This window comes from Diadema antillarum, unplaced genomic scaffold (assembly GCF_040938485.1).
Source record: "Diadema antillarum isolate AM-2024a unplaced genomic scaffold, OU_Dant_1.0 scf00000020, whole genome shotgun sequence".
In the NCBI taxonomy this organism is placed as follows: Eukaryota; Metazoa; Echinodermata; class Echinoidea; order Diadematoida; family Diadematidae; genus Diadema; species Diadema antillarum.
In genome coordinates, this window is record NW_027270909.1 from 1,364,444 (window position 1) to 1,376,658 (window position 12,215).

A 12,215-nucleotide genomic window follows, 5' to 3' on the forward strand; every position below is an offset into this window, starting at 1 on the left:
TGATTTTATCAGCAGCTTTGAATTTGATGAGTTTGTTTGGCAGATTTGTATATGAATTCGGAGTGGAGCTTGCGTGCGGGCGGATGCTGCTTTTCTGCATACGATCCATTATGTCTTATTTATCAACATTGGGAAATCGTTTCATCAGGAAGGAATGTGGTATCGGTTCGGGTGTGCGTCGGTATGTGGGAAGGGGGTTACATTTCGTTATTGCAAAAGTTTGTTATTCTGAAGGCTCATTCGTCCGAAGGCTCATTATTCCGAAGGTTCGTTATTCCAAATTTCATTTTTGGATCAACGAACCTCTAGGTATAGGGAATTGTGTGTTTCGGATAAATGAAGCCTCGGAAAAAACGAAACTTCTGAATAACGAACCTTCGTGTGTGTGTGTGTGTGTGTGTGTGTGTGTGTGTGTGTATGTATGTATGTATTTGTGTTGGTGAATGTGGGTGTGGGATGATTTAGGTTTGTTTAATCAGGGGTTGGTGGGTTGGGGATTGGATTTGAAGAAGGATAGCTATAAATGGTATGACAGGTGTTGGTATAGGATTTAATATTAAGGATAGATGTAGGCCCTAGATTTGTTTCGGTTGGGGAGGGGAGGGGGTGGTCGGGTTTTTTATGACTGATTTCATTCTAGATTTGTGTAATGTATTTGTGGGTTTTTTTAATGTATATGCCCTTGTAAGTAAGAAGGTGTTACATGATCCAAACCAATATATTCAAGGAATAGGTTTGGTAGGGCCCTGTCATGTCAAAACTTTCTCGTGAAGAAATTATTAGTAGGGTTGGTCTATAATCGAGTTATCTATGTTGAAGTGAGATTATTTGTGGTATAAATTGACAAATGGATTTGTTTGTGTTTCGAATTGCCATTTGTAACTTTTTTTTTGTTCATGTTACACCCAGAATGGGTCGATTTATGAATGATTTGAATGAAATCAATAAATATCAAGGAAAAAAGTGTTGAGGTGGTTTATTTGCATTATGAGGATTTGTTTGATTGTTTGTTGGTGTTTGTTTGTATTACGTATGTATTAGCGGTGTGCAATGACAGTTCGTTTGTGCTAAAATCAACTAACGATTGACAATTTTTTTACGGCGTGTGGAAATTATTCGCTCATGCATAAAGCATGCCAAACCTATTCTGGGACAAAGAATAGTGGTATCGACGTTCTAAACGTTAGTTTATAAGACTGATGGAAGAAAATAACTGCAGTGAAAAATGAACAAAGACAAATAACATTTGGGGAGGGTACCTCCCTCGTATGTATTTTCTCTCGGTCTCCCTCTCGCCGAGCCCGCCTCACCGCTGATATTGGTTGACACACCCACACTATTTTTAGATCAACGCTGGTGTGAATTCTTTAAACACGTGCTCATACACTCTGAAGGCGTTTGTATTGCCACAGTAGCGCCACTATATTCAACATACACACGTAAGCATACAGGCACACGTATACACACAGACAAACAAACCACTACCACTATACAACCACCACACATGCACAGTTTCTACATATTGTATTATTATACTCCAAACACACACACATACACACACACACACACACAACAAATCATACACATCACATATCATGCAGCTCACAATACACACACACACACACACACACACACACACACACACGCACACACACACACACACACACACACACACGCACACACAAACACACACTCACACACACACACATACGCATAACTTACCAGTCATACCCATCCCACCAAAGCTTAACACCGGAGGAACCACCCCGAGCCCGGGGCGACAATCCGTGACGGGGCGACAATCCGTGTCGCAACAAATTTTTTGCCAACACGGATTGTCGCCTTCGAGGTTAAAAACTGGGAACTGCACAAGCGTCACGGATTGTCGCCAGGCGACACAGACGGGGGCGACAATCTGTGCCGCCAGCGCCGGTCACGGATTGTCGCCCCGAGCAGGAGGCGACAATCCGTGTAGGGGCGACAATCCGTGTCGCAACAGGCAGCATTGTACAGAACGTATCCCGAATAAACCGTGACTTAGATGTGATACTTTTAAGTTCCTAATTAGACTTGTAATACATAAACGCACCCAGTATTCTATTTCATATTATACGTCACATAAGCTTTTAACAATTATACCACTTGTGGAAAGTAAAATTTCTGTCAATACTACTGAAATAAAAAAACAACAAATTTTCACTTTACGCGTTTCTTCTCTTTACAGTCCTTTTCAGGACTTCTCGCATAGTGTATAGCAAACCTCTCCTTATTTCCCAAAATGTCGCTTTCAATCAACTGTGAAATCCACATCCAATAATGCCTATAAAAGCGTTCATATTGAACCAGAGTTTTTGAAAGAAAGAGAAAACTATTTTTGAAATTCGATGGGTTGAGTGTATGTCATTTACATTATTGCGAACTATTAATCCCGGGGACAAGTAACGCCTACGTGTGAATTTTCTTTACTTAAGATGGGGAGACCAAGGGCCAATTGATTAATTACTCATATCCCCAACCCCCACATGATAAACACTTGGAAAGTTATGGGTTTTGTTGTGATTTTTTTCAGATTTTGTACTTTTTCTCATGTAGAACATAAAGGTCGGGCGTTTGTGTGTGTGTGTGCTGAAAGAAGTGTTAAAGCCCCTAAACTTCGTCCCCCCCCCCCCGTTCCGCAGTCCTTGCCATCAAGCATTACAAAAACATGAATCTGCAACATCGTATTATTTAAGTAACTTTATCAAACGAAAGATTACCAAAACGAAAACAAAACATTAACGGAACAGCCCTAAAATAACAACAAACATACAAGCATAACAATATCAGAACAACTATACACACACACACACACACACACACACACACACACATATATACACATACACACATACGGCTGTCACGAAGCTTTCCACACCTTCCAGATGTTGTGCCTCGCTGGCCATCCTATTCGCCTTCAAGACAGCCAGTAGAAGATCCTTTTGATGATCTCTGGAGCTTTCATGCTGCTTCCACTCACAAAGCTCAAGGTACACGGCATTCCGTGTAAGAGGGGTTTCCCTGCGGTCAGGGGATACTTGGCCGTCTAAGACTTGCAGCTTGCCGCACAGTGTACGTACTTTCATCAGGTAGTTCTCTGCAGATCTGAAGTTCGCTAACTCCCACAGCTCCACGTAAGATATTCGTGATATGGGACCGTTATCTATTAAGGAAGAACATTGATGCAGCAGATTTCCCTTTACATGATATCATTTTCTACACACATCACCACGAATGTAAAATCCACAGTCATAGTAGGCCTCATCACTTTTAGTAGACATGGGTGTGCAATTTCGTGAACATTGACTGTTGTTTAGTTGTTTTTGTTTCTGTATGCAAAAATCATATCAAATTTGTCTGTTTCTGGGCCAATCGGGCTACCAAACATTTGTAAGTATGTACTTTACTTTTACGGTGTGTTTTCTCGTTCAAACCAAGCAAGAATAACTAGAAGCTCAGCGAAGGATAACTGTACACGTATTTCACCTAGTCGCCGCGACCCAGGCATGGCAGGGTTGCCAGATCGCCGCTAGTCCTCATGGCAAACTAAATCTATTTTACTGCAGAATTCGCATTTTTTCCACACTCAATTGTCATCTATCAAATCATAGGACTAGATATAACTCTATCATAAACACGTTTTCATGATTACCTTTATTTGATATTGAATGAGTTAGACTTGGTTTACATACCGTAGCCCCAATATGTGATGAAGTCCTGCGTCATACCTCGTTATTGTTACCTATGCTTCATAGTTATTACAATGTTTTAATAGATTATTCCATTTTCTATAACTGCCTTTTTTTATATTTCTTCGTCACATCAGTACGTGGTATTTGAAGCACTTCATAATACATGGTAATTTCTGCATAATAATCATGGTTGGTTACATCAGTTTAATCAAAATTTTGCACAATTGTTGTAGGAAAATTTAATTTAGATTTGGTGTAATGTTTTGATGAATAATTCAATCTTGGTAATGTTTACCTTCAATTTTTCGAGCCACCAAACTTTATTGTCGGGCAACCAGAAAGTGAAATTTGATGATAGTGGTGGCCGGATTGAAATGTTGGCGTGAAGCATGAATGTTATTATATTATATTATATCTATATATATATATATATATATATATATATGTATATATATATATATATATGTGTGTAAGACAATATAATTAGTACTAATTGTACTGTCTTACGCCTATATAATATCTCCGCGACCTGGAAGTTTAAACGTTGCCACAATATATATATATATATATATATATATATATATATATATATATTTATATAAAAGAAGAGCTTGCTTCCAGAAGGCGCTAAATCCATCATTTTTAAATGGATTTACCGCCTTTTGGTTGCAAGCTCTTCATATGTATATATATATATATATATATATATATATATATACGTATACAAAAAAAAACTCTCTTTGAGATGAATAAAGTAAGCCAGTAATCAAGCGTTTTTGTTCTGTTTTTTTTTTCTATTAACAGAAATATTTACGATGCAAATATCATTATGAAAAAAAAAATACAGCCGGTCCATATATGTGTAACGATTGTAAAACGAAGAAATGTCATGAAAAGACCACTGGAAATCCGTGAATTGATATGCTTGAATCTAATTGAAACATTAATTTGAAATGACAAAAAGGCCATTAACGTAGGTAGGGAATAGTAATGGACTGAAGTAGGCATTCAGTTGGAGTAGAATAACAATTTACGTCATTGAAAAGTGTCAAATAGTACAATATCACCAAAACTCACTGTACTAGTATATCCCTGTGTTCAATTTGAAGGAAAGATTTTGTCAATGATGCAAGCAACAGCAATATAGGCTTACAGTTTCAGTTCCTGCATTGAGTCCCTATCCTGCCTATTGTCTGGGAATTATCAGGTTGTTGGTTTGTATCAGAAAAAAAGACGTAGGTAAGTGTGTGTATGTGTGTGTGTGTGTGTGTGTGCGGGTGCCTATGTGTGTAAATAATTACCTCAATAGTTAGATATATATTTGTTAGAACCGCGTTTTCTGTCTGTAATTGCTTGCTATATGAGGATGCAATCTTACATTCCAATGGAGAGAGACCGAGATCGAGCATAAACTTTGACGCCTGAATTCACGAAGGTGGTACAATCTTGTCCATGGTTTAAACCATGAACAAAGACCATGGGGAGGGAGGGGGGGGGGGGCAAGTGTCGCACGGAATATTTCATTACGAAATGATGTCATTTCGTTACAAAATACTAGTAGTCATTTCCAAATGACTTACAAAATATTCCATGCGACACTTGGTGCTCCATGGTCTTTGTCCATGGTTTAAACAGTGGACAAGATTGTATCATCATCGTAAATTCGGGCCTGAGAATTTCAGAGTTTGGAATATAGTGTGTAAAGCAGCTTGTGTGGCCACTGATACAAAGCATGACGAATGATAATACATGTATTAGTGACATTATTTTTTTGTCCCATACTTGAAAGAAATGATAACACAGTCGGCTCTAATACTTCTAATCTTACCTTTGAAAAAATTTTGGTCAGTAGTGGAGCATTCAGTATCTTCCACTGCCAAGCTTAGCGAGACCACAGGATTTTTGCTAGTTTTGTCAGGGCGCCATGATTTCAGGCATTCTATTGCACCAAGGGGAAAATGTTGATCATCGCGTTGCTGAGATATGTTGAGCTTATCTAGGATCTTCTCTAATTTCTCTTTGTCGTTGATCTCCCATACAAATTTCTTAATCATGTTGGGGGGAATTCCCTTGCTAACATCCTTCCGGAAACCTTTACAAAACGAAACATAGATAGAGAAGCACATAAATAGAATAAACAATCCATGCAAACCAAAACAGAAATAGAGCATCAAGATTAATAATCCTTCAAAAAAATACATTTATGTCAAAATAACACATTATTAAGGTTAAGATACAAAGAAGCAAGAAATGATAATAGATATTTTTATGATGACATAATAGCAGCATTGCATAGAACGTATCCCGAATAAACCGTGATTTAGATGGGATACTTTTAAGCTCCCAATTAGAGTTGTAATACATAAACGCACCCAGTATTTTATTTCATATTATACGTCACATAAGCTTTTAACAATACCACTTGTGGAAAGTAACATTTCTGTCAATACTACTGAAATAAAAAAACAAATTTTCACTTTACGCGTTTCTTCTCTTTACAGTCCTTTTCAGGACTTCTCGCATAGTGTATAGCAAACCTCTCCTTATTTCCGAAAATGTCGCTTTCAATCAATTGTGAAATCCATATCCAATAATGCCTATAAAAGCGTTCATATTGAAGCAGAGTGTTGAAAAAAAGAGAAAACTATTTTTGAAATTCGATGGGTTGAGTGTATGTCATTTACATCATTGCGAACTATTAATCCCGAGGAAAAGTAACGCCTACGTGTGAATTTTCTTTACTTAAAGTGGGGAGACCAAGGGCCAATTGATTAATTACTCATATCCCCAACCCCCACATGATAAACACTTGGAAAGTTATGGGTTTTGTTGTAATTTTTTTTCAGATTTTGTACTTTTTCTCATGTAGAACAGAAAGGTCGGGCGTTTGTGTGTGTGTGTGCTGAAAGAAGTGTTAAAGCCCCTAAACTTCGTTTCCCCCCCTCCCCGTTCCGCAGTCCTTGCCATCAAGCATTACAAAAACATGAATCTGCAACATCGTATTATTTAAGTAAATTTATCAATCGAAAGATTACCAAAACGAAAACAAAACATTAACGGAACAGCCCTAAAATAACAACAAACATACAAGCATAAAAATATAAGAACAACTATACATACACACACACACACACTCACATACATACACATACACACATACGGCTGTCACGAAGCTTTTCCACACCTTCCAGATGTTGTGCCTCGCTGGCCATCCCATTTGCCTTTAAGACTGCCAGTAGAAGATCCTTTTGATGATCTCTGGAGCTTTCATGCTGCTTCCACTCACAAAGCTCAAGGTACACGGCATTCCGTGTAAGAGGGGTTTCCCTGCGGTCAGGGGATACTTGGCCGTCTAAGACTTGCAGCTTGCCGCACAGTGTACGTACTTTCATCAGGTAGTTCTCTGCAGATCTGAAGTTCGCTAACTCCCACAGCTCCACGTAAGATATTCGTGATATGGGACCGTTATCTATTAAGGAAGAACATTGATGCAGCAGATTTCCCTTTACATGATATCATTTTCTACACACATCACCACGAATGTAAAATCCACAGTCATAGTAGGCCTCATCACTTTTAGTAGGCATGGGTGTGCAATTTCGTGAACATTGACTGTTGTTTAGTTGTTTTTGTTTCTGTATGCAAAAATCATATCAAATTTTTCTGTTTCTGGGCCAATCGGGATACCAAACATTTGTAAGTATTTACTTTGCTTTTACGTTGTGTTTTCTCGTCCAAACCAAGCAAGAATAACTCGAAGCTCAGCGAAGGATAACTGTACACGTATTTCACCTAGTCGCCGCGACCCAGGCATGGCAGGGTTGCCAGATCGCCGCTAGTCCTCATAGCAAACTAAATCTATTTTACTGCAGAATTCGCATTTTTTTTCCACACTCAATTGTCATCTATCAAATCATAGGACTAGATATAACTCTATCATAAACACGCTTTCATGATTACCTTTATTTGATATTGAATGAGTTAGACTTGGTTTACATACTGTAGCCCCAATATGTGATGAAGTCCTGCGTCATACCTCGTTATTGTTACCTATGCTTCATAGTTATTACAATGTTTTAATAGATTATCCATTTTCTACTGCCTTTTTTTGTTTCATATTTCTTCGTCACATCAGTACGTGGTATTTGAAGCACTTCATAATACCTGGTAATTTCTGTATAATAACCATGGTTGGTTACATCATTTTAATTATAATTTTATACAATTGTTGTAGGAAGATTTAATTTAGATTTGGTGTAATGTTTTGATGAATAATTCAATGTTGGTAATGTTTACCTTCAATTTTCGAGCCACCAAATTTTATTGTCGGGCAACCAGAAAGTGAAATGTGATGATAGTGGTGGCCGGAATGAAATGTTGGCGTCAAGCATGAATGATATTATTATTATATATATATATATATATATATATATATATATATATAGGTATATATATATATATGTATATATGTATATGCGTAAGACAATATAATTAGTACTAATTGTACTGTCTTACGCCTATATAATATCTCCGCGACCTGGAAGTTTAAACGTTGCCACAATATATATATATATATATATATATATATATATATATATTTATATAAAAGAAGAGCTTGCTTCCAGAAGGCGCTAAATCCATCATTTTTAAATGGATTTACCGCCTTTTGGTTGCAAGCTCTTCATATGTATATATATATATATATATATATATATATATATACGTATACAAAAAAAAACTCTCTTTGAGATGAATAAAGTAAGCCAGTAATCAAGCGTTTTTGTTCTGTTTTTTTTTCTATTAACAGAAATATTTACGATGCAAATATCATTATGAAAAAAAAAATACAGCCGGTCCATATATGTGTAACGATTGTAAAACGAAGAAATGTCATGAAAAGACCACTGGAAATCCGTGAATTGATATGCTTGAATCTAATTGAAACATTAATTTGAAATGACAAAAAGGCCATTAACGTAGGTAGGGAATAGTAATGGACTGAAGTAGGCATTCAGTTGGAGCAGAATAACAATTTACGTCATTGAAAAGTGTCAAATAGTACAATATCACCAAAACTCACTGTACTAGTATATCCCTGTGTTCAATTTGAAGGAAAGATTTTGTCAATGATGCAAGCAACAGCAATATAGGCTTACAGTTTCAGTTCCTGCATTGAGTCCCTATCCTGCCTATTGTCTGGGAATTATCAGGTTGTTGGTTTGTATCAGAAAAAAAGACGTAGGTAAGTGTGTGTATGTGTGTGTGTGTGTGTGTGTGTGTGTGTGTGTGTGTGTGTGCGGGTGCCTATGTGTGTAAATAATTACCTCAATAGTTAGATATATATTTGTTAGAACCGCGTTTTCTGTCTGTACTTGCTTGCTATGTGAGGATGCAATCTTACATTCCAATGGAGAGAGACCGAGATCGAGCATAAACTTTGAGGCCTGAATTCACGAAGGTGGTACAATCTTGTCCATGGTTTAAACCATGAACAAAGACCATGGGGGGGGGGGGGGGGCAAGTGTCGCACGGAATATTTCATTACGAAATGATGTCATTTCGTTACAAAATACTAGTAGTCATTTCCAAATGACTTACAAAATATTCCATGCGTCACTTGGCGCTCCATGGTCTTTGTCCCTGGTTTAAACAGTGGACAAGATTGTATCATCTTCGTAAATTCGGGCCTGAGAGTTTCAGAGTTTGGAATATAGTGTGTAAAGCAGCTTGTGTGGCCACTGATACAAAGCATGACGAATGATAATACATGTATTAGTGACATTATTTTTTTTTGGCCCATACTTGAAAGAAATGATAACACAGTCGGCTCTAATACTTCTAATCTTACCTTTGAAAAAATTTTGGTCAGTAGTGGAGCATTCAGTATCTTCCACTGCCAAGCTTAGCGAGACCACAGGATTTTTGCTAGTTTTGTCAGGGCGCCATGATTTCAGGCATTCTATTGCACCAAGGGGGAAATGTTGATCATCGCGTTGCTGAGATATGTTGAGCTTATCTAGGATCTTCTCTAATTTCTCTTTGTCGTTGATCTCCCATACAAATTTCTTAATCATGTTGGGGGGAATTCCCTTGCTAACATCCTTCCGGAAACCTTTACAAAACGAAACATAGAAAGAGAAGCACATAAATAGAATAAACAATCCATGCAAACCAAAACAGAAATAGAGCATCAAGATTAATAATCCTTCTAAAAACTATATTCATGTCAAAATAACACACTATCAAGAAAAAGATACAAAGATGCAAGAAATTATAATAAATATTTCATGATGACGTAATAGCAGCATTGCATAGAACGTATCCCAAATAAACCGTGATTTAGATGGGATACTTTTAAGCTCCCAATTAGAGTTGTAATACATAAACGCACCCAGTATTTTATTTCATATTATACGTCACATAAGCTTTTAACAATACCACTTGTGGAAAGTAACATTTCTGTCAATACTACGGAAATAAAAATACAACATATTTTCACTTTACGCATTTCTTCTCTTTACAGTCCTTTTCAGGACTTCTCGCATAGTGTATAGCAAACCTCTCCTTATTTCCGAAAATGTCGCTTTCAATCAATTGTGAAATCCATATCCAATAATGCCTATAAAAGCGTTCATATTGAAACAGAGTGTATGAAAAAAAAAGATTTTTTTTTTGAAATTCAATGGGTGGAGTGTATGTCATTTACATCATGCGAACTATTAATCCCGAGGTAGAGTTACGCCTACGTGTGAATTTTCTTAATGTGGGGAGACCAAGGGCCAATTGATTAATTACTCATACCCTCCCCCCCCCCCCCCCACATGATAAGTAATTGGAAAGTTATGGGTTTTGTTGTGATTTTGTTTTCCGACTTTGTACTTTTTCTCATGTAGAACAAAAAGGTCAGGCGTGTGTGTGTGTGCGGAAAAAAGTGTTAAAGCCCCCAAACTCCCCCCCCCCCCAGTTCCGCAGCCCTTACCATCAAGCGTTACAAAAATTTAAATCTGCAGCATCGTATTATTCAAGTGCATTTATCAAACGAAAAAATACCAAAAGAAATACAAAACATTAAAGGAAAAGCCCTAAAATAACAACAAACAATCAAGCATAAAATATAAGAACAACCACACACACACACACACACACACACACATGCACACATACGGCTGCCACGAAGCTTTTCCACACCTTCCAGATGTTGTGCCTCCTCAGTCATCACATTTGCCTTCAAAACTGCTGTAAGAAGATCTTTCTGGTGTTCCCTGGAGCTTTTATTCCTCTTCCACTGACATAGCGCAAGGTAGACGTCATTCGCCGTCAGAGGGGTATTCCCGCGGTCGTGTGCTACTTTGCCACACAGTGTATATATTTTCATCAGGTAATCCTTTTCAGATTTGAAGTTCGCTAACTCCCAGAGCTCCACGTACGATATAGGACCGTTATCTATTAAGGAAGCACACATCGATGCAGCAGATTTCCCTTTACATGATTCCATTTTTTACATATCACCACGAATGTATATTCCACAATAGTAGGCATGGCTGAGCAATTTCGTGAATACTGACAGTTGTTAATAATGGTTTGTATCTTTCTCTCCATGTCTCGAAATATGCTGTACAGTAAAGTAGCGCGACAGCAAGACGTTCTTTATTTGTCACTGTTTGTTTATGCAAATATTTTCATTTTTTTATGATTCTGGGCCGATTGGGCTACCAAACATTTGTGAGTAAGCACTTTGCTTTTACATTGTGTTTTTCAGAATAAGGCAAAAACGTAAATTTACAAACTACGATACATCATGTGAAAATGAGTAACAATGAAGAAAACACAATTGTATTTTTTTTTTTCAAATATAGCTATGTATATAGTACAAGCAAATTAAGGATTGGAATGGAAATGGAGGGTCCCACTAAAAAGCACAGCTTGTATGATGTGGGACCCTCAGAAAATACTTATAACAGCGAATAATGAATTAACGGAGCTACAAACCGATATTAAACAAAATCAAAAGTACCAATGTCAACTGACATGAAATCAAATTGGAAAGGAGAGAGAGAGAGAGAGAGAGAGAGAGAAATATCGCCAGATAACCTTCAGTCTTCAGGGTGAAATTATTATTTTTTTTTTTTTTACAGCGGAATTCGGCCAAACTTTTTTTTCCTGACATTGAAATTTCATCTGTCCAATCAGATGACTGTATATTTCTATGTTAATTAAACATTTCATAAATACCTTTAACTAATGCTGTTTATCCCTCAGTTTTTATATTGAAATTTTTATATTGAGTTAAATTTGGTAAACGTAGTTTGAGTATGTGGTGGAGCCCTGCATCATGTTTGCTTAAAGTCACTGATTAGAATATTCAATGTAAATGATTTTCATATATATAAATTGGCTCTCTTTATGTTCAAATACAAACGAACAATTTACTATTGTTTTTCCACTATACTTTCATCTCAAACAGCAAAGTACACTCATATCCCACTC

The 12,215-nt window shown here is 37.1% G+C and overlaps 1 protein-coding gene across 1 annotated transcript in view; it reads right to left on the bottom strand.

Moving 5' to 3' along the window:
* Positions 1-2,774: 2,774 nt before the first annotated feature.
* The window catches only part of LOC139729410 (uncharacterized), a 50,872-nt gene continuing 41,431 nt past the window's right edge, over positions 2,775-12,215 (bottom strand). The window contains exons 9-13 of the mRNA XM_071640341.1: positions 9,577-9,840; positions 6,889-7,197; positions 5,557-5,820; positions 2,915-3,199; positions 2,775-2,788 (exon numbers count right to left, since the gene is read on the bottom strand). Coding sequence (XP_071496442.1) covers positions 2,775-2,788; positions 2,915-3,199; positions 5,557-5,820; positions 6,889-7,197; positions 9,577-9,840 — 1,136 coding nt within the window. The remainder of the gene's footprint in view (positions 2,789-2,914; positions 3,200-5,556; positions 5,821-6,888; positions 7,198-9,576; positions 9,841-12,215) is intronic.